General features: G+C 44.3%; 1 protein-coding gene across 1 annotated transcript in view; it reads right to left on the reverse strand.

The window, feature by feature from the left end:
• FAM174B (family with sequence similarity 174 member B) overlaps positions 1 to 19,302 on the reverse strand; it is a 66,664-nt gene extending 47,362 nt beyond the window's left edge. The window contains exon 1 of the mRNA XM_066592827.1: positions 19,030 to 19,302. Within this exon, the coding sequence (XP_066448924.1) occupies positions 19,030 to 19,271 (242 nt within the window). The 5' untranslated portion in view covers positions 19,272 to 19,302. The remainder of the gene's footprint in view (positions 1 to 19,029) is intronic.
• Between the last annotated feature and the right edge of the window lie 330 nt (positions 19,303 to 19,632).

Below are 19,632 nucleotides of genomic sequence, written 5' to 3' on the forward strand. Positions count from 1 at the left end.
CATTTTTCCTCATCAATGTGGAACATTAAAGGGGTTTTCCGGGCAAAACAAATATCAATGACCTATCCTAACCTGAAGTGTCCTAGCTGGTTTCACTCCCATTGAAATCAGCAGGAGCTGGAGCAGCTATGACACTTCCGCACCCATTTCCAGTGCCAGAGGCGCAAGTGACATAGCTGCTCCAGCTCCTGCTGATTTCAATGAGGGTGAAGCCAGCTAGGTAACTTCAGGTCCCATCTCCTATGATGCACATCCGCCACGCTGCACTGACAGCCGGCGATGAAGCGATCACTGGGAATCGAGTGTGGTGGGTGAACAGCAATTAACTACCGATGACCCATTATGAGTATTTTGCAACAGAAAACTCCTTTAAAGAGGGTTTCCAAGATGGCAATCAGTGGCAGTGGAGGGCTGAAATGTGTAGTAAAAGACATGCCATTTGCCTCTCCGTTGCTGCTGGGTGCTCCGGTCTTCTATCTGCATCGGGCTGCAGTGGTCAGTTGGTGGTGGACCCATGTGGCTACTGCAGCCAATAGGAGGCCCTGTAAAGCGGTCAGGGGTTTCTACGTTAGGTTTTTGGGATCTCATTGGGTTTTCTGGCTCAGTGATGTCACCTGTGAGATGTTGTGTCGTCAAAACAGCACTCCGGCACCACAGTAAATAAATTGCGTTCACATAGTTCAGGGCACAAGGGGGTCCAAAGCTATATAATTATCTTAGACAACCCCATTAACTATTGCTGATGCCCAGCATATGCCAGGCAGGTCCAGACACCCCAATGCCATAGTAAAGTGAGTGTACACCATGAATGCACAAACTTCATTGGTATGTCAGCAATATAATCCATTAAGAATGGTCTACTTCTTTAAAAAGAGAGAAAAAAAGTGTGTTCTGGTATAGCTCATACTTGCCCAAATTTTCTGATACTTGCTTACTTTTAAAGAAAGGGTGTTAGGAAAAGGAAATCCTGTGACATTTTTTGCATGCATAAGCCCTGTCCTACAATTCCTGGGGAGTGCCAACAGCAACAGTTTCAACCATATGTAGTTCCATGGAAAGAGTGGGTGACCCACCGCTCAACATGATGTACCATCTAGCAGTCACACAGATTACTGGTGTGATTGTCCTTGTGATCACATTGTGTTGCACCATTGTGATCAGCACTGGAGACAAAGCTAATTTACTACCTTAATCAGTACCTTCCACGTCTACCATAAATGCCCGAGTGAGTTCTCTTCATGCATTTCAGACTGTTTGCTAGATATTCCATACAAGTAAAGTGATAGCCTTTTTACCAGATGTAAATAAAAATACTTAAAAGCATGCCTGTATATTCAGAATAAGCTGCCATGTGTGCACATGAAGAATAACGCTATTTCCTGCCATTATATTACCTGTATCCTGCATTTGTGACCAGATTTCCTCTCTACAGACGGCATACCTAATTTTCAATTTTCTCTAAGGTGGTGGCTATAGACTAGTCGTTACGTTGTTTTCTATATACTGCATGTAGAAAAAAACTGCAGATTCTGATCCCTAACTGTATGCAGCAAACAGAGGCATAACAGCATCATAGACGACAGTGTAAAAAGCAGTACAGAGCAGTGTAGAAATGATTTCAGTAGTTGTAAGACAATAAATTGCCTACTATTAGCTCAAGAAGCAACATTGCATGAGTTTCTCACACTGCAGCATGTACATCTTTCCCCCTCTGCAGACTCCTATGGGCAGCATGAGATAACACCCACACCTAAGTCTTGTGTTCTACTCAGTTATGTCTGGTAAATTACTTTGATATGGTAATGGCCTTTTTATATGAGACCATCATTGATCAGAATCGTTCAAGCTCCCATAAGAATTCGAATGGTAATTATCCTGTGTAAATCCACGCAGCGACTGAACGAGAATTGCTTACTGTGAATAGAGGCGGGTGGGAGGGGGAGAACACTTTCCGGACAATCCGCCTCCATTCTGACAGTGCTATGAGCGATGCCAAAGATACTTGCTGCTGTGTAACTTGAGCAATTATTCAGGTAACCATCAGCCCATGTAAAGGTACTATTGCTGGCAAATTAGGATACTTTTACACTCCTAACACAAGAACTCTGAATGGAGGTGTAGTGCGCCGGAGATTTATCCTGGTTGTCTGCTTGCATTCTGAATAAACAGGCAATTTTTCAAAGATGAAAGACTGCCGGTTTAACCCCTTAATGACGAGGCCTGTTTGCGCCTTAATGACCAAGCCAAATTTTGGAAATCTGACATGTGTCACTTTAACATAAAATAACTCCATAAAGGCTTTGCATATCCAAGTGATTCTTACATTTTTTTTTCACCACATATTGTACTTCATTTAGCTGGTGAAAATAGACCAATAGAAGATATATATTTATTAAAAACACCAAAATTGGGAACATTTTGAAAAAGAAATTGTCATTTTTTTCACAATTTCAACTGCATAATCTCAAATATGTGCAAACATGCTGTACAAATTTTTGACAAGATATATATTTCCATCTGTTTATTTTTTTCTGGATGCACATTTGAAAAACTTTAGTTTTTTTAACCATTTAGGAGACGTACAAATTTAACATTATCAACATTTTGAAGAACACTTTGTTTTCCTGCACCAAGCCAAGACTGCAAAGGCTCATAGGTGTCAGAATGATAGCTACCCCCACAAATGACCCCTTTTTTAAAAACTACACCCCTTAATGTATTCACTGGGGGGGGGTCAAAAGTATTTTGACCGCACAGTTTTTTCCAGGAGTTAATGCAATTTAGAAGAGAAAAAAAATAAAATTTCATATTTTTGCAAATATGTAATTTTAAAGGCATTTTTTTTCTATAGTGCACATGAAAATGAGGATTTACATTTCACCCCAAAATGGATACCCCTGTTTGTCCTGTGTTCAGAAACATACACATTGTGGCCCTAGTCTTATGTCCGTATACACAATGGGGCCCAAAACGAAAAGGAGCAGCCGGTGGCTTTCAGAACAGACATTTTTGCTTGAAGGTGTTTTAGGCCCCACAGAACACTTGTAGAGCCCTTGAGCGTCCAAAACGATGGAGAACCACCACAAAGGACCCCATTTTGAAAACTGAACAAATTCATCTAGGGGTGTACTGCGTATTTTGGCCCCACAGTTTTTGAATGAATCTAAGGCTGCCTGTCCACAGGCGATGATCCACAGGCGATAAATCGCCTGCGCATCACGCTCTGAAGCTTTCCATAGGGTTGCTATGGAAAGCGCAGCGCTGGCGTCTACGAGCGGAGAATCATAGCGATTCTCTGTAGGATATAAATGCTCCGATGGCCGCGATTCTCCACGGTCCTCAGAGACCTCTCAGTGCCGCCCCCCCCCCCCCCCGCAGTGGAATATCGCTAGCGATATTCCGCCTCGGTCGTGGACAGGGGGCCTATGTAAGGTAGCATGTAAGGTAGCAAAATTACGATTTTCTCTTTTTTGGCAATTGTGTCATTTTAAAAACGTTTTTTTTTTTTTGTAAAGCACACATATGAATGAAGACTTGCACCCCACAATGGATCCCCCTGTTTGTCCTGTGTTCAGAAACATATGCATTATGGCCTTAATCTACTTGCAAGGCACATGGCAAGGCCTATAATGGAGGGAACATGGGAACTGTTGGGTTTCATGTTTACACTGGATGACAGTCCCCCGTAATTGCTTTTTTGGGCAATCACATGGGCAAATCGGCCCCTGTTGAAGTACTCTTACAACAAAGAGAGATGCCTGATGGCCAGCGCTTAAAAAGCGTTTTTCAGCACAAAAACTTAGTTTTAGGTAATGTGACAACATGAGGATTAGTCACCAAATAGGATTGCCATCTTCTCCACCCAAGATAAACTGCACCACTCACGGAGACTCTGGACAACTGGATTTCTTTAAATCTCTGGCATCTGCCAGCTTTGTTGCACACAGCAAGGGTTTACAACCTCAACAAACTACATATACACCAAAGCACAACATAACTTCTAAGTTGACAATCCCTAGTGTCTTTGTTGCTATACACAACCAGTAAATCTAGGGGGCGTCCTTCCCTGTCAGACTCGTGACAGACACAGTCTAGTCCGCACCTGAACTCAGGCTTGCAGCTCCTGTAGCTGCCTCAGTAGCCTCTTCCCGCTGAGTATGGCAGGAAATGATGCTTTTATCTTTATTCCTGCCACACCCACAGGTGTTCTTTCATTTTTAGCACACAGAAGGCCTGTTTACAGACCCCTGCAGGCTATTCTGTGTACTACCATGCCACAGCAAATAACATGAGATGCACTTTTGCTAATCATCAAATTGCTTATCATTTTAGCACAAGTTCTCTCAAAGTGCAGTGACTATTTAAACATACTTCACAAGTATTGAAGAATTTAGATCAGTTACATTTATGGCAAAAGTAACAATTAAGGTAAGGCAACAGAGCGCAATAACTCCTTAGGCTCCAGCCTCACTTTGCTCTCACTTCTTATAGTGCAAAATAAAAATAAAACAAATGCCAAATCCTTACTATTTGAAAGGCTTATAATTTAATTAACGCTGACACTGGGAGCTTGGGAATCCTTATGCAAGCAGTACAATGATTAAAGTCGGCAGAGACAGCGACAGTAAATTACATTCTGTTGTCACAGTCCCATCTGCTACATCCGATTGATGATTTCTGTATTAATTCGGCTGGAGTTTAGATAAGGTGTTCGTGTTTTCCCCCCTTTCAGCTTTCATTCCAATTGCAAACCACAATGCGGAGAAGTTTGTTCCTGAGGCACAGTTGTTATTCTTGGTTTAAGTAATCCATGATGTTGCTGTTACAGAGGAGGTCTCCGACAAGAAGAGAGGCCTCATGTCCGGTGACGTCTCCGCAATTACTGTTTACAACAACACAGGATGAAACAGCACAGCTTTAACCCTCTTCGGTCTTACAGATGGCGGGTCTACACAGTAGCACAGAAAGCATCACATCTGTTTACAAGTAAAGACGTCTGTACCTTATATCAAAGTCCATGCTATGGGAAAATAATGATTACACAACCTGCAACTTTATAGCTACAATGTATCTTCTTCATCAGGGAAGATCAAACAATTCATAGACTGATACTCTGAAAATTGGACTAGAGCTTCTATCAAGAAGTAACCATGGACATTTCTACAGTAGGGTCTTTTGACAAACAGGGTTCCGAAACTATAATTTGCACGGTCGTGGAAATATTCACTTTTTTTTTTTACATGCACCAATATAACCTATGGGGATTTAACATATACGGGTCAGATCCCTATGTGCTCTGATTAATTAGAGTCTTCAGAGAGAGTTTTGATGTGTTGCGCTGTCACTTTGATGGCCGAGGAGGGAGTGTTAGGAGGGTCTCTGCACTGAGAATCTGCCACTTTATCTCTATCCTGGCTTCCATCAACCTCTGCACCAGCACCATGCAGTTCCAGCGGCCTGGAATGTATTACATAGAGGGGCAGAGAATAGGCGCTGATCTCTGTCAATCTACAATCAGTACCACATTTTTCTCTCTCTTATAATTCTTATTCCAATACATTAATGAAGTCTAGTAACAAACATACTACCTTCCATTGGCCTGTGGCACACATTAATTTATGTTGCAAATTTGATATTGATTTTCCCCATTGACTTCATTGGTGAAGTCAAAATCTGCAATGAAATGGACTGTTGCAGATTTTTGCCATAAAATCCATGATCTGAGGATTTCTAACTCATTGACTTCTCTTATTTTTAGGAGCCACTGAAAAATCTGCAAAAAAAATCCACATTATTTGGTCTGGATTTGGTGCTTTTCCACAGCATATCCATCCGGTGAATACTTACCCTTAGGCCACTTGCACACAGCCGGATTTGAGTTGCAAGATTCGGATAGGGCGTCCGCCTCTGGATTCCACAGCAAATGCCTACCATAGCATGCAATGTAAAAGTGGGTTTCCAGGCCCACGAGCAGAAATCATATGCAAAGCCTTCCGTCCCAGGGCCCTTCCACAAAGGCCGCGCCATCACCGAGTGACAACGTGGTCACATCTGTACTGCACATGTTCCCCGGCGCGCTGGCCTGGAAATCTGCAGTACAGAAGAAAAAGCATTCAGACAGGTAATCTGGGGTCCCTGGCCAGGCACAGGATCAGATTCTGCTGCGGGATCTGACCCGGTCGTGTGCGTTCGGTCTAACTATAGGACTATGGATAAAGAAACAGGAAATTTGGAGCCATTTAAGATTTTGCTTACGTTGCCTTTTTTTTATGTTTTGTCCCTCCAGTATGTTAACAGAAAAATATAGACAAACGTTGTAGCGGAGGTCCCCTTTGTCATCAGTTGGATTTTTATGCCATCCTCCTGATTCTGTTGAATTCGATTGGTATTCTAATTTTATTCTGCTGCTCTATTCTAGGTAGTGGTCCCAGAGGTGGTACTTTCATTTACTACATATGTATCCTGTAGTAGGCATATCCTCTGGATAATATGGGGAGACTTGCTTACGTTACAATGGCAGCTACTCTCGGGGGGCTGCAGAATAAACTGACTTTCATGATACTGATAAAGTTTTTGGCTAAAAGCCCTTTTTCATAGGGCAAATGAATGGGCACAAATGCTAGGATGACCCGATCATGAAGCGGCACCTGCTCGCTCCTCGGTTGATCGTACCTTTTGTGCAATTGCAAAAATCATTGTTATTGGCAGCACACCTTCCTGTATAAACAGAGAATTTGCCGACGACCATGATGAAACTGTATGGGCGGATCAACAACTGTATGTATGATCATTCGTCACCCAATCATTCTGATCGTGGCCTGTGTGAGGCCAGTTAAACGAACGCTGATCTCATTGATCAGCACTTGTTATTGGGATCATATTGTTGCGTATAGAGGGAAGCTAAGGCCGGCTTCAGACGAACGCAAGTTCAAAAAATGCACGTGATAGCGCAAACGTCACTGCACCAAAAGTCTACACATTTTACCCCGATTTCTGTGCTGCTGAGGACTGTTCATATTGGTGCAGGACACACCGGCGATGTGATTTAAAAGGCTGTGTAGCTTAATTAGTACTTTTGATTCCCTTGGAGTCAATGCAGATACGTTGATTTTCATTGTTCCACTCACACTTGCGTGTATTTATTGCGTATGTTACACGCGTAAAAAAAAAAAAAAAAAAAGAAAAAAAAAGAACGCCGCATTTTCTCTTTTACCACACATAAGAGCCCTATTGTCTTCTATGGGTACGTTCAAAATGCAGTGCATGAGCAATTACATTGCGTGTGTGGCATTTTTTTTCATGCAAGTTGCTAGGAGACATGAGAAGGAAATTGATAAAATAAGAAAAAAAAAGAAGAAAAAAAACAGAAAGCCGATGCAGAATTGCGTGCATAAAATACACTGTTCGTGCGCAGGCCTGCACAAGAAAAAAAAAGCGCAATACGCACAGATATGCAGCTTCCTATGCCAGTAAAACACTGCCATTTTTACGTAGCGCATTACCAGACGGCCACATAAGTGGCACATAGAGCTGCTACTCCATACTGCCCCCAAATGTAAATACAGGTGAACTGGAACTTTTGTAACTAGTGATGTAGAAGAAACACTTTTCCCGTGAAGATAAGAATTGTTTGTTTTTAGGACAATGAAACATTTACAATGTGAAATATAACAGCTGCAAACCGCGGAAGCAACAACTCCTAATCACCAACCGGTGAGGTCCGTGGCCAAAAGCAAAGAGCAATTTCATGCTTTGTTGTCCTACAAATGAGTTCTACACAAATAAAATACTCCCTCCTCCGGGATCATCAGACAAGAGCCGGAGAATGTGAAGCCCCAACTTGTACATGTTTACTAATAGAAGGGCATTGTCTAGCATTTTGGGGGTTGGAAATTTCTCTTCTAGACCCATAAAAAAAGTTTAAAGTGCGTTCTTCATCAGATGCAGTTAGTTGAGGCACCTGCATCGATTTAAAGGGGAATTCATTGCAAATATAAATCGCCCCTCGCAGATCTAACGGCAGACAAATGGATGATGGTATCACATATGTAAGCCACATTTTCTAGTTTTAGTCACATAAAGCGGCAGATCTATCAATACTGTTGCTGCCCTTTAAATGGATTATCCCATTTCAGAGTTCCCGTGTTACAAAAACAGCCAAAGCGGCAGTCTTACGCCATTTCTGTAACGCCCGTTTAAGTGAAAGAGAGTTACAGAAACAGCGTAGCACAGCACAAGAGTTAAGGAAACTGGGTATCACAGCACACTACACAGCTTCCATAACTCCCATTCACTTCAATGGGAGTTACAGAAGCAACATAAGGCTGCAACGTAAGGCTGCTTCTGTAACACCTGGCAAAGTTGTAAGGAAATAGCTGTGGGGTTTTCATCTCGGCCATGAAATGCCGAGTTGGAAATGTCCCTTTAAATGTGGGATCAGTCCAAGACTCCTGGGAAACAGTTGGGTTAGTCCCTGGCCAGTTGGACACAAGCCTAGTCCACTAAAGTTACTGCCCTCCAACCTGGCACAAAGTGGGGATCCTGGCGAGGGATTTCCCTCTGACATCCATACGCCCAAATATAGCCTATGAACAGGAGTTGGTTGCATGCAAAATCTGTCACTCTTCTGTATGTCTCCCTGTCCCAGGGGAGGAATGACATGAATTTTTCTTCATGTCATCACCCCATCATCAATAAGAGAGCATATTTGCCCTCAGATTGTCATATATGGGGTTTTTCCCAGAAAAGGAGTGAAATGACGAGAACTTTCTCATCTAAATCCCTCCTCTATACTGTGTTAAGATTTTTACAAAAAAAAAAAGCCAAAAAAAACAAACTTTTTTTTCCTTACACAAGGCTTTAAATATTGAAAAAAAACAAAAAGAACAAAAAACCCTAGCCATAATTGGTACCGCTATATCCATAGCAACACATCCTATAAAACATTACAATTATCAAATTGGTTCCTATTAAAACTAGAGCTCATCCCACAAAATAAACGGTGTCGTACAGCTACAGTGATGAAAAAAAATAAAGTTATGTCCACTGAAACACAAAAAGGGAAATTATTTACTGGCTCTTGGGGCTAAAATTAGTTATGCCACTAAGGGGTCGAAGATTCAATTAAAGGGGTTTTCAGAGTTAAAAAAGGGAAAGAAAAAAGAAAAAACCACACACATAGCCAAAACATGCCTAATGAGCCCACTGAAGTGAAAAAAAAATTTTTTTTTTTTTTTTTGCATACCTTTACCCCAAGGAGCTAGCATTCAAGCAGTTGCTCAGAAAAGCCGCTGAAGCGTATGAATGAGAGTTGTTCTCAGAAACATCGCTCCCGGAGGGGATCTCCAGGCAAATTCTTTTGTGCAGTTGTTCAAATAATGACGACTGACTTTACACAGATGACTTTTGATCAACTGGTGACTATTTTTTTCGTTGAGGTGAAAAGAGACGACCAACAATTACGGTAGTTAGCAAATCTCTCATCACTCTGTTGGTGGCCGTGGAATGACTGTCATTTGCATTTTCTCATTCGAGTGATCCTTCTGATGATAGTAGTCCCCCCTTATCACCATAAGAATCCACCCTGCGCCGTGTGTAGAACGTATAGTCAAAGTTTAATACATTTACATTCTCCAACATCATCCACAGCAGTCATTTATCTTCAGATGTGGCGCTATACGTGGGCCCCGCATCATGAAGTAAGGGCTCGTTTACATCAGCATCGGTATATCCATCACCGATATATAATAAAAACACAGGGCAAAATAGCGCAGCACGATTTTATCCTGGATGGCCTGCTGGAAACCCAACAAACCCCATTATATAATCAGTGGGGTCCGTTTAGTTCCATCATAAGATCCGCCCTGCCAGGGGCTGCTGTTATTCTGCTCCTCGTACAGAGCGTGTCTGTAAAGTGACGTTACTGACAGTTGTGCATTGTCAGGAACAATACAGTTATCCGCGACATCACTGACACTTGTAACGTTCCCGACAACCATCAGTAACCTTACCATCAACCGGAATGTTAATGAAAAGTGTCAGTAACTTAGCTGGCAGGTGCTAACTGCAGGCAATTAGTACTACTAATGTGTAATAGCACTAATTGCTGGGCTACACATCCGCAGCCCGGCAATTATCAGGACAAGACTGCCCCAAAGCTCGGTTTAAAGCTGCGAATATAACAATTCAATAAAATAGTAATAGAGTCTCCAAACTTTGTGACCTCCTGCAGCCGACTGCGGTACAACATATGTACGCACACTGACGTCTTTAAAGAAGAGGTTACACTATCCTCTCCCAATGTGTTGCCCACATGGCATCTCAGTCTTCACTCGTGTATGTGAAGTAGGGGGTATGACCATGTACCCCACACAGGACCCTGCCTTTATCTGCCGCCTAGGAGCCATACACAGAGGATAGGAATCTGCACATATAAACCATGAGATTGGGTACAAGAAACAGAAGAATTCCAGGAAATGAAGCCAAAATTAATGCCAAATTGTAATTTTACCCTTACAATATACCATACATGAAAACAAGGGTCAGCATGTATATGTATATATACACGATAGCTAATAATGCAAATGGTTAACGATGACGCCATTATCATGCACAATCGTTACGGAGGATGTCATGGCAGCTTCTTCACACTTGTGTAATTTGGCCGAGCTTCCATTTATGTTCACATTTCTCATAGGAAAACAAAAACTAATATGATGGCAGCAGAGGATCCGTCACACGATGGACACCAACAGTCAGCGGGGTCTGTTGGATTTCCATCATGGTGTCCATGATTTTATAGGACAAATAGCACTGCATGCTGAGCTACTTTAACCCTTTCCAATCCAAATTGTATCCTGGTTTTCCTAGGGGGGCTTACTCTTTTTCTGCGGTTATACAACGGCGCTATCTGCTGGCTAAAGCCAGTACTGCATGAGGTGACATGTTGGATAGGCTCCAACAGCAGAGGGGCTGGCAATATACAGTAAGAGAACTCCGACGGACGTCTTCCAACATTGCAGCTGTACAGCCCTAAATCATAATCTCTTCAGACGTCAGACAGTGGATTGGAAAGGATTAATCTGGCATCTATGACCAGTGCTTTGGCATCAGTAAGCCAATCATCCACTCCACTATTTTCACACACTCCACTGACTGCCTCCTTTTCCAAGTAAACTACAAGTGTGACTAAAGTAACACAGAAGGTTGAATTGTGGACGGGGATGCTGTACCCAGTGGAATGTTACCAACACTTTCTGGTGCAAACAGGAACAACTTATATTTTCACACAGAGACTCAACGCTCTTAGCAGTTACTATCACCTCAAGTGGATAGTAAGCATAATGGTTACAGTCCCAAGAAGAGGTACAAAATTTAGTAGTTCTATCATAATTGGTGGGCACCGTCTATTAAATGGTAACAACAGTCTCGAGGGGCTTAAATAAACTTGCACCTTAAGATAGCTGACAGCTTTTGTCTGAACCTTCTGTGCCACTGTGGGTCCAAGGGAGGCTACCCCCTACTACAGCATGGCCCATCTAGACACCGTTTGCAGGGTTGCACCAGCCTCTTGTATAACTATGCCCATGTGCCTCCAGGGGTGTCCAGTGCGTGCCTATAGCATGCATGCCAAATGCAATTGCAGGTGAATAGAGACTGGTCAGTTCAAAACCACAACATCAAGTTGAGATGCGGCATCTTTTAGAATTCCACTTTAAAGTTCCTGTCCTGCTTCCAGCTGTTCAGCTGCAGGCAGCAGACAGCTCCGTACATTGCGCAGTAGCCCAGGTTGAAACTGCAGGCTGAATCATGCTGCAGTACCAACTCAGGCCACAGTGCAATGTATGGAGCTGTCTGCTTCCTGCAGAAAAACATGTTGCACAACCCCTTTAATAGCACAACTTGTTAGCTCCTTGCATTTATACTTTTTATCTCTGATGCCACTTGCACAACTGCTTAGGCCGCATGCACACGGGCAGGTCGGATTCTGCATGCGGAATCCTGCAGAGGAAGCCAGCCCTGGCAGCAGTGGCGTCTATGTGTACTTGCTTACTTTTTCTTCTTTCTGTACTGCGGATGGTCTGCACGGCTCGGCGTTAGACACACGCAGTGCCGATTTTTTTAAACTGTTGCTTTTCCTGCGGAATCCACGGCTCATCTGCAATGTCAATTGCGGACGGGGCGCAGCTCAGATGGCATCCAATTACTTCAATGGAAGCAATCCGTGGGAGAATAGAGCATGCTGCGTTTTTTCATCCACAATTGGTTTCCGCTCATGTCCATGAAGAATCACTTTCGCATTGCATGCTATGGGCGGTATTTGCTGCGGTATCTGGAGGCGGTCGCCCGCTTCGGACTCCGTAATTCAGATCTGCCCGTGTGCATTCACCCTTACCCGAAGGAGGAGAAATCATACAGATGCTAATCCTCCCCTGTCGCACCTGCTGACACTACCCTTTCCTCCTTCAGTCACCGCATACTCTCTCCCAGTCTTCATCTCCAATGACCTTTAACGAGACCGTACTAAAACTTGTTGACGCTTATGATGCTCCTCACCATAAGCAGCCCCCTGCGCCCTTACAGTAGTTCTCTCACCAGCATCTGCTGCTGTTTATCTATTGCCGAGTGACGTCTCCGAGGGTCTCTTTCACCGAGACTCATCTCTCTCCCAAGGAGCAATTAATCGTTGAAACGAGCCGACGAGCAAATGACGACCAAATTATTTGCTGTCAAACAACGTCCACGTAAATAATAGTTTACATTTTTTCGTCATGGCTCATTCCGTCCCTTGTTGGTCTGGCAGGAAAGTCTGGAAATCCCTGGGATGGTCTGCGAACAAATACACGATCGCCTTTTACCCGAAACGAATGGCAAATAACGTTATGCCTGCATAGAATAGATGGACATCATTTTCCAATCACTTCTCGGCCTCCCTGTCTTCCATGGTCCATAAGTATGTTCCTCGGTGGCTGCCTAGACCCAGACTTCTGCCCAACCTTACAGCAGGTCTCACTGCCTTCTATGCACTCGCTACACCCAGGCGTAAAGCACCAAACACACAGTTATGTGGACGCGCCACAAACCTCACCTACACATGCTGTGGCACAGCACCTAAGTATTGCAACATCCACCATCAAATCAAACACAGGGCACATCATTCCTATTGGCATCAACTAACACAGGAACGGCAATGCCACTCAAACAAGTGTATGCCAACCCCAACTCTATGTACCAAGGGGTGCTGGAGATACAGCTGGCACAAAGATTACAGCTTCAGACATTACAGTATCAGCATTGACATTTTACAACAGTATATTATTACATCACAGTCTGACTTTGTCAAGCAGTGAATACGGGTACTTGTATTTCAGCCCTCTTAAGGGTATAAGTAAGGCTAGGGTGCACATTGTTCCGGCCTGTTCTGCACTGGCACAGACATATTCCCATCCCATTAATAAGGTGTGGCATCCTTGCTATGCCCATCACACTCCCTAGTTGGTCAAGACACAAAACACACAATAGTATGTTAGCCGCATTGTATAACGCCAGCCCATGAGCTACAGTTGGCACCAGCAACGCTTTTCTACATGTGCACTGCTACATAAAAGGCTTCGGGAATAACCTGAGAAAGTCAACGAGGGCAGATCATGAATACACTACATTATAGCAGGAAAGTCACAGTATTCAGCGTGCGTCTCATGACAATGGGCAAATAAAAGCATCAGTCAGAGCGCACAAGATACGATCACACTGTTACTAGAGGAACTTTACCCAACAGATGTTTCGACTCGGCACAGCCCTAAATCACAAGACTTCTGTGCGGTGAATGGAGGCAATCGGAACGCATTCAGCTTTAAGTGGAGACAAGTAACATAATAGCACTCCGGAAATACATTGTATCACCTAGCCAGGCGGGTAGAATGGGGGCTATCTATAGAAAGCTGTTAACCCTACGGTTCCAAACTGAACAGGGTTGTCCGGTTTGGAGGATCCCATTTCAGAAGAAAAATCTTATTGAAACACAGTGACAATGGAAGGGGTCTCACTGGTAGGGGGCACAGCTATCAGATGTCATAGGATTGTATTGCCTCCTGCAACACCGCAGGGAAACTAAAGAACTCCTAGAATCAATAGCTAGCTTTCTATTGCTTTGCAAGCAGAATATCTTCACAGAACACGTCCTATTGAAGGGGTATTCTGGGACTTCCTCAGGATGGGTCATCAATAGTGATCGACAAAGTTCCGCTGCTTGGGATCACCGCCGATCAACTGATTGCTCGGCCCGCTGTCAGTGCAGCGGCCCGGTTGTCGACAGTGTGCATTTTCATGGGCGAAGGTGATTTCGAAATGATAATCGCACTTGCAAAGCAGCAATTTTCTAAGCAAGCGCGATTTGTTTTGTGAGAAGAACGCATTGTGGTTTGCAAGATTTTCACGTCCATAAAAAATAACATGTATCAATAGGAATAATGTAGAAAAAATTATACATATAAAAATCACATTGCACTTGCGTGAAAAATCACATTTACAAGCGAGTGCGATGAAATATTTTTGTGCTCCCATTGTGCAAGTGAAAAGTCACTTATTTAATTTGACCTGCTAAAATCAATGGGTTATTTTCCCGGGCGCGTTTTGTCCATATAGCAAATTGGACAGAACTCAAACGTTAGTTTGTGTAATAGCCAACTTCACTCCCCCTGAAATCCAATGGGAGTGCTGGCTCCTTTTACACTTCCGCCTCCTCGTTGGAGTCAGGACAGGACGTCCAACCCTGACCATAAAGAGGAGCCAGAAGTGTAATCGGAGACCGCTCTCCCATTCATTTCAGGGGGAGTGAAGCTGGCTATTATGCTTCCGATGCCATTGGGCCCTACTGCACAGACAGGAAGCCAAACGATCAGCTGTCCGATGAGGATCTCGACCGGCAGGAGACCTATGATCAACTACTGATGACCTATCCCAAGGATATTTAATCAGTAGTTAAGTCCCAGAATACCCCATTAGGCTACTGTCAAACTAGTCATGTGTCTAAGCTGGACCCGAGAGCCTTGGACACAACTCGCACTGGACACCTGTGTGTGTGCTGCCCAAAATACAGATATGTCGCTGTACGGCCTATCTTAATTCCCATCCGTGTGTACAAACAAGAAAAGGACATTGCGATGGACCTTTGGTCCGCATGGAAAACCATTAGTGTGCCTAGTCCCATAGGCTATAATGGGTCTATGTGCTGTCCGTGAGTTAACATGGACAGCCCATGGACCTAAATACGCTAGTGTGCCGGATGCCTTAAAGCAGGGGTCCCCAACTCCAGTCCTCAGGGACCACCAACAGGTCATGTTTTCAGGATCTCCTATGGTAAGAACACCTGTGGCAATGTCTGAGGCACTGACAATAATTACATCACCTGTGCAACACTGAGGAAATAGTGAAAACATGACCTGTTGGCGGTCCCTGAGGACTGGAGTTGGGGAACACTGCCTTAAAGTGACTCTCCAGTTTTAGGAAAAAATTTGGTTCCAAGATCAGAGAGGGAGGGGGGAAGATCTTACCTGCAGTTACTCTCTTCTGTTCCTCTGATACTTGGATTTCAGTCCTATTTTAGGCCATCCAAGATGTCCGATGAAATCTTCAGACTACCTAATCCCCAAAGAGTATTGGTAACGTTAGGCCGCCTGCACACAAACGGATCTGCATTGCGGAATCCACGGTCGGCGTCTACACAGCGGATCCGCAGCAAATGTAATTCATAGCATGGCATGCTATGGGAAATCGATTCTTCCTGCACACTTGGAGAAACCAATTGCTTGTGTCCACGGATGTCCTCCACAGTGTCCACACGGACGTCTTCTATTGAAGTCAATGGAAGACGTCCGTCCCACGGCCCATCCACAATTGACATTGCGGACAGGCGGTGGATTCTGCGTCATTGCCTAGTGATGGCGCGGGAAAGATAAACAATTTTTTTCAAAAATTTTTACTGCGCATGTCTGATGGCAGCTCGCCACAGCCACCCGCAGTACAGAGAAAAGAAGAAAAAGACAGGTACACGCAGTCACCGGCTGGGCACATGGCTACATTCCTCTGCGGGCTTCCGCTCACGCAATCCGACCCGTTCGTGTGCAGGCAGCCTTAGACTACGAATACACTATACCTGCTCACCGATTGGCCACAGCTGCTTTTGTGAGCAACACTGGCCAATCAGAGAGCAATGCATAGTGTGCATTAGGTAGATAGAAAATTGCTGCAGAACCTTTGGACAGCCGAAAATAGGACCCCTCCCCCCAAAACCGATCAGAGGGGCAGCAGAAAAAATAGCTGCAACTAGTATACCGCCACTCACCTTCCAGTCCCAAGACAAGAATTTTGTCCGGAAATCAGAGGGTCAGTTTTAAGAATATGCAAATGAAACAATGGAACAATACTTCTGCAGTGCCACCTATTGGAAGGCAGCATTCTTGCAAATCAATGTCAGATCTGTGACTGCACTTCATAGGAATTCATGGATTCTCCTGTCAGTTGCAGGTACATGTGACTTTCATATGACCATCGTGGGACAAGTACATTAAAATTCAATTATTCCTGTATTATTGGGAACATTCGCAAAAAATCCAACATCAGTGACTGCAGAAGTAGAAGGTTGAGAGAAAGGTTAAAAATACATTCTATTACTTATCCGGCATTGATCCTGAGTTCCATTATACTCCAGAGCAGTATTCACAATTCTGCAAACTCTTGCAGCAGTCCCTGTTGGCTCGGTGGCTGCAAGGAATTTTCATCCTACTGGAGTACAGCTAGAATTGTGGAATTAGCTGAAATATGACTGTCTACAAACTTGTTGCCTGTTTACAATACCAACCAGCAGAATGGTGAAAGCAGCTCTGGAGTATAGGACTGGCTATAATGGAATGTTTTTACAATGTTGCTCAACTTTTTATGTAGATTATATCTATAAACTGGAAATTAATGTTTAAACCCTCAAAGTATCATGAAGTAACTTTGTCATGGATTGCTTTACACATAGGCTGCATGAAATAGATACGCAAAAGAGGGGACCTACCATGAGCACCTAAAGCAGAGTGCTGGGAAGTGACATGTAGATATGTAAAAGAGGGGACCTACCATGGGCACCTAAAGCAGAGTGCTGGGAACTGACATGTAGACATGCAAAAGAGGGGACCTACCATGGGCACCTAAAGCAGAGTGCTGGGAACTGACATGTAGACATGCAAAAGAGGGGACCTACCATGGGCACCTAAAGCAGAGTGCTAGGAAGTGACATGTAGACATGCAAAAGAAGGGACCTACCGTGGGCACCTAAAGCAGAGTGCTGGGAAGTGACATGTAGACATGCAAAACAAGGGACCTACCATGGGCACCTAAAGCAGAGTGCTGGGAACTGACATGTAGACATGCAAAAGAGGGGACCTACCATGGACACCTAAAGCAAAGTGCTGGGAAGTGACATAGATATGCAAAAGAAGGGACCTACCATGAGCACCTAAAGCAAAGTGCCGGGAAGTGACCTGTAGACATGCAAAAGAAGGGACCTGCCATGAGCACCTAAAGCAGAGTGCTGGGAAGTGACCTGTAGACATGCAAAAGAAGGGACCTACCATGGGCACCTAAAGCAGAGTGCTGGGAAGTGACCTGTAGACATGTCACACTGTTCTCTTCGGTTCATGTGCTGGACCTATGCAATCACCACAGCAGCTTGGTGATGATTGCTAACTGCGCTCCCACTGTAATGGCCGAGATCAGAGTAACCACTCACCCTGGTTGTTTAACACCTATTCACACAGGGGATTGTTCCATGTGAATACTGTACCAACAAAAGTCAGTCCGAAATTGCATGGAAATAAATGGCTATAATCACGTTTGTTTTTCTTTTTCTAACTCAAACAATTCAAGTAAAAAAAAAATAAATAAAAAAGTAAAAATAAATAAAATCGCAGCCTGTTCTGTTTTGGTACAATTTTTTTGTACGAATATAAACCCATTTAGGTTTATGGCTACCCTTGTATGATGCGACAGCAATCCATTTTAAACTCACGTTTGGCATGATGGCCATAAAAAAACACCACAAAGAAAGACAAAAAAATATTCAGAAGTCACAAAAATCACAAGCAGAATTGGACCGGTTTGTAAGGAGCGGGGCTGCAAACGCCTGTGTGAATATGTGGCTGCAACGTTCAGTGTGTTAGACAAGGGGAAGAAGCTGAAGAGTTAAACTCTAGAGCCTTCTAATAGTCAACGTGATATTGACAACCTATCAATAATACAGACCATCCGTCTGCAAGGAAAAAAATAATAATTATATATAACTATGTGCACTTGAAAATGGGAATCGTGAAAGCTGCGATTCGTCCCGCAAAACAAAAAAAAAAAAAAAAAAAAGAAGAACAGCCCCCGTGTGGCAGCGAGAAAATAAGAACTATTCTGAGTCTCGGAATGTGGAGTTCACAGAAATAACTTTTTCTCTAAAACAAGTTTTTATTGCACAAAAGTATCAAAACCTAAAGAAAACGATACTTATTTGGCATCAACTTATTTGTATCAACCCGTAGAATAAGCATAATGCGTTATTTGTATCGTACAGTGAGCAGCGGGGAATAAAACGCCAAAAAATAATAGAGTCCACTGACAGCAGGTAGAACAGCTGCTATGGGAGTCTGTCTTAGCTCACCAGGATCTGCAGGACCAGCGAAAGGCAGGAGAGACCAAAGGACTCATATGCTGAGCCCCCTTTGCCCAAGCTGGCACTCCTGAGACCCCTGCCATGTTAGGCTATGGGCCCCCTTGGTGATTAGACCACAGGAACAGAGGAGTTGGCAGACTTCTGAGCACCTCCGTACTGCCTGGCATGTAGCACATTAGCAAGTGGCCCCTGAGCTCCCAGCTTGGCATGCAGGTGGCACCGTGTGGCATAACATACCAGGTGCCATAAGATAGGGCATGCTGCTGCTGGATCCAGAGGGCTCCCCAACACCTGGGGCAGAAGTTTGCACCCCCTGACAGCAGGCGACCTACCTGAAGATCTTGACGATGAGGCAGGCGATGAGGAAGGTGCTGAAGCCGAAGACGAAGATGAAGACGCTCTTGACGGTGGGCATGTACTGGCCGATGTTGTTTAGGGTCGCCCTGCCAGTGTCGTTGCGCTGCGGTGGCGGCAGGGTGGCATTGGCGGCCAGCGGGGAGAGGGGGTCCTCCTGCTCCCGCCGGTGCATGGAGCTGCCCAGGGCGGCACACAGCAGCAGCAGGACGGCTCGCATCTTGTGTCGCCGCGCTCCTCACTGCAGGAAACAAGGCGGCGGGAACCCGGAAGGGTTTTCCACCACGTTGCAGTGAATCATTTGATGAGGGGCACAGGGGAGGAGGGAGCGCTGGTAGGAGCCCGGGGGCTGCCACCCTGTGCCAGCATCACAAGCCTGCCCCTCGGCGCACACAGGGTTAACAAAGCTTATCACTAGCCATGTGGTCAAATCCAGTGGCCCTAGCACTAATAGTGACCCCAAGTGGTCCAGTAGTAACAGTGCCCCTCTTAAAGAGCCCAAAAGTAACTGTCCCAAATAGTGACCACAGCAGTAACGATGCCTTCCCTTAGTGGCCCCAAAAATAATTATCCCCAATACA

The sequence above is a fragment of the Eleutherodactylus coqui genome, chromosome 2 (assembly GCF_035609145.1).
Source record: "Eleutherodactylus coqui strain aEleCoq1 chromosome 2, aEleCoq1.hap1, whole genome shotgun sequence".
NCBI lineage: Eukaryota > Metazoa > Chordata > Amphibia > Anura > Eleutherodactylidae > Eleutherodactylus > Eleutherodactylus coqui.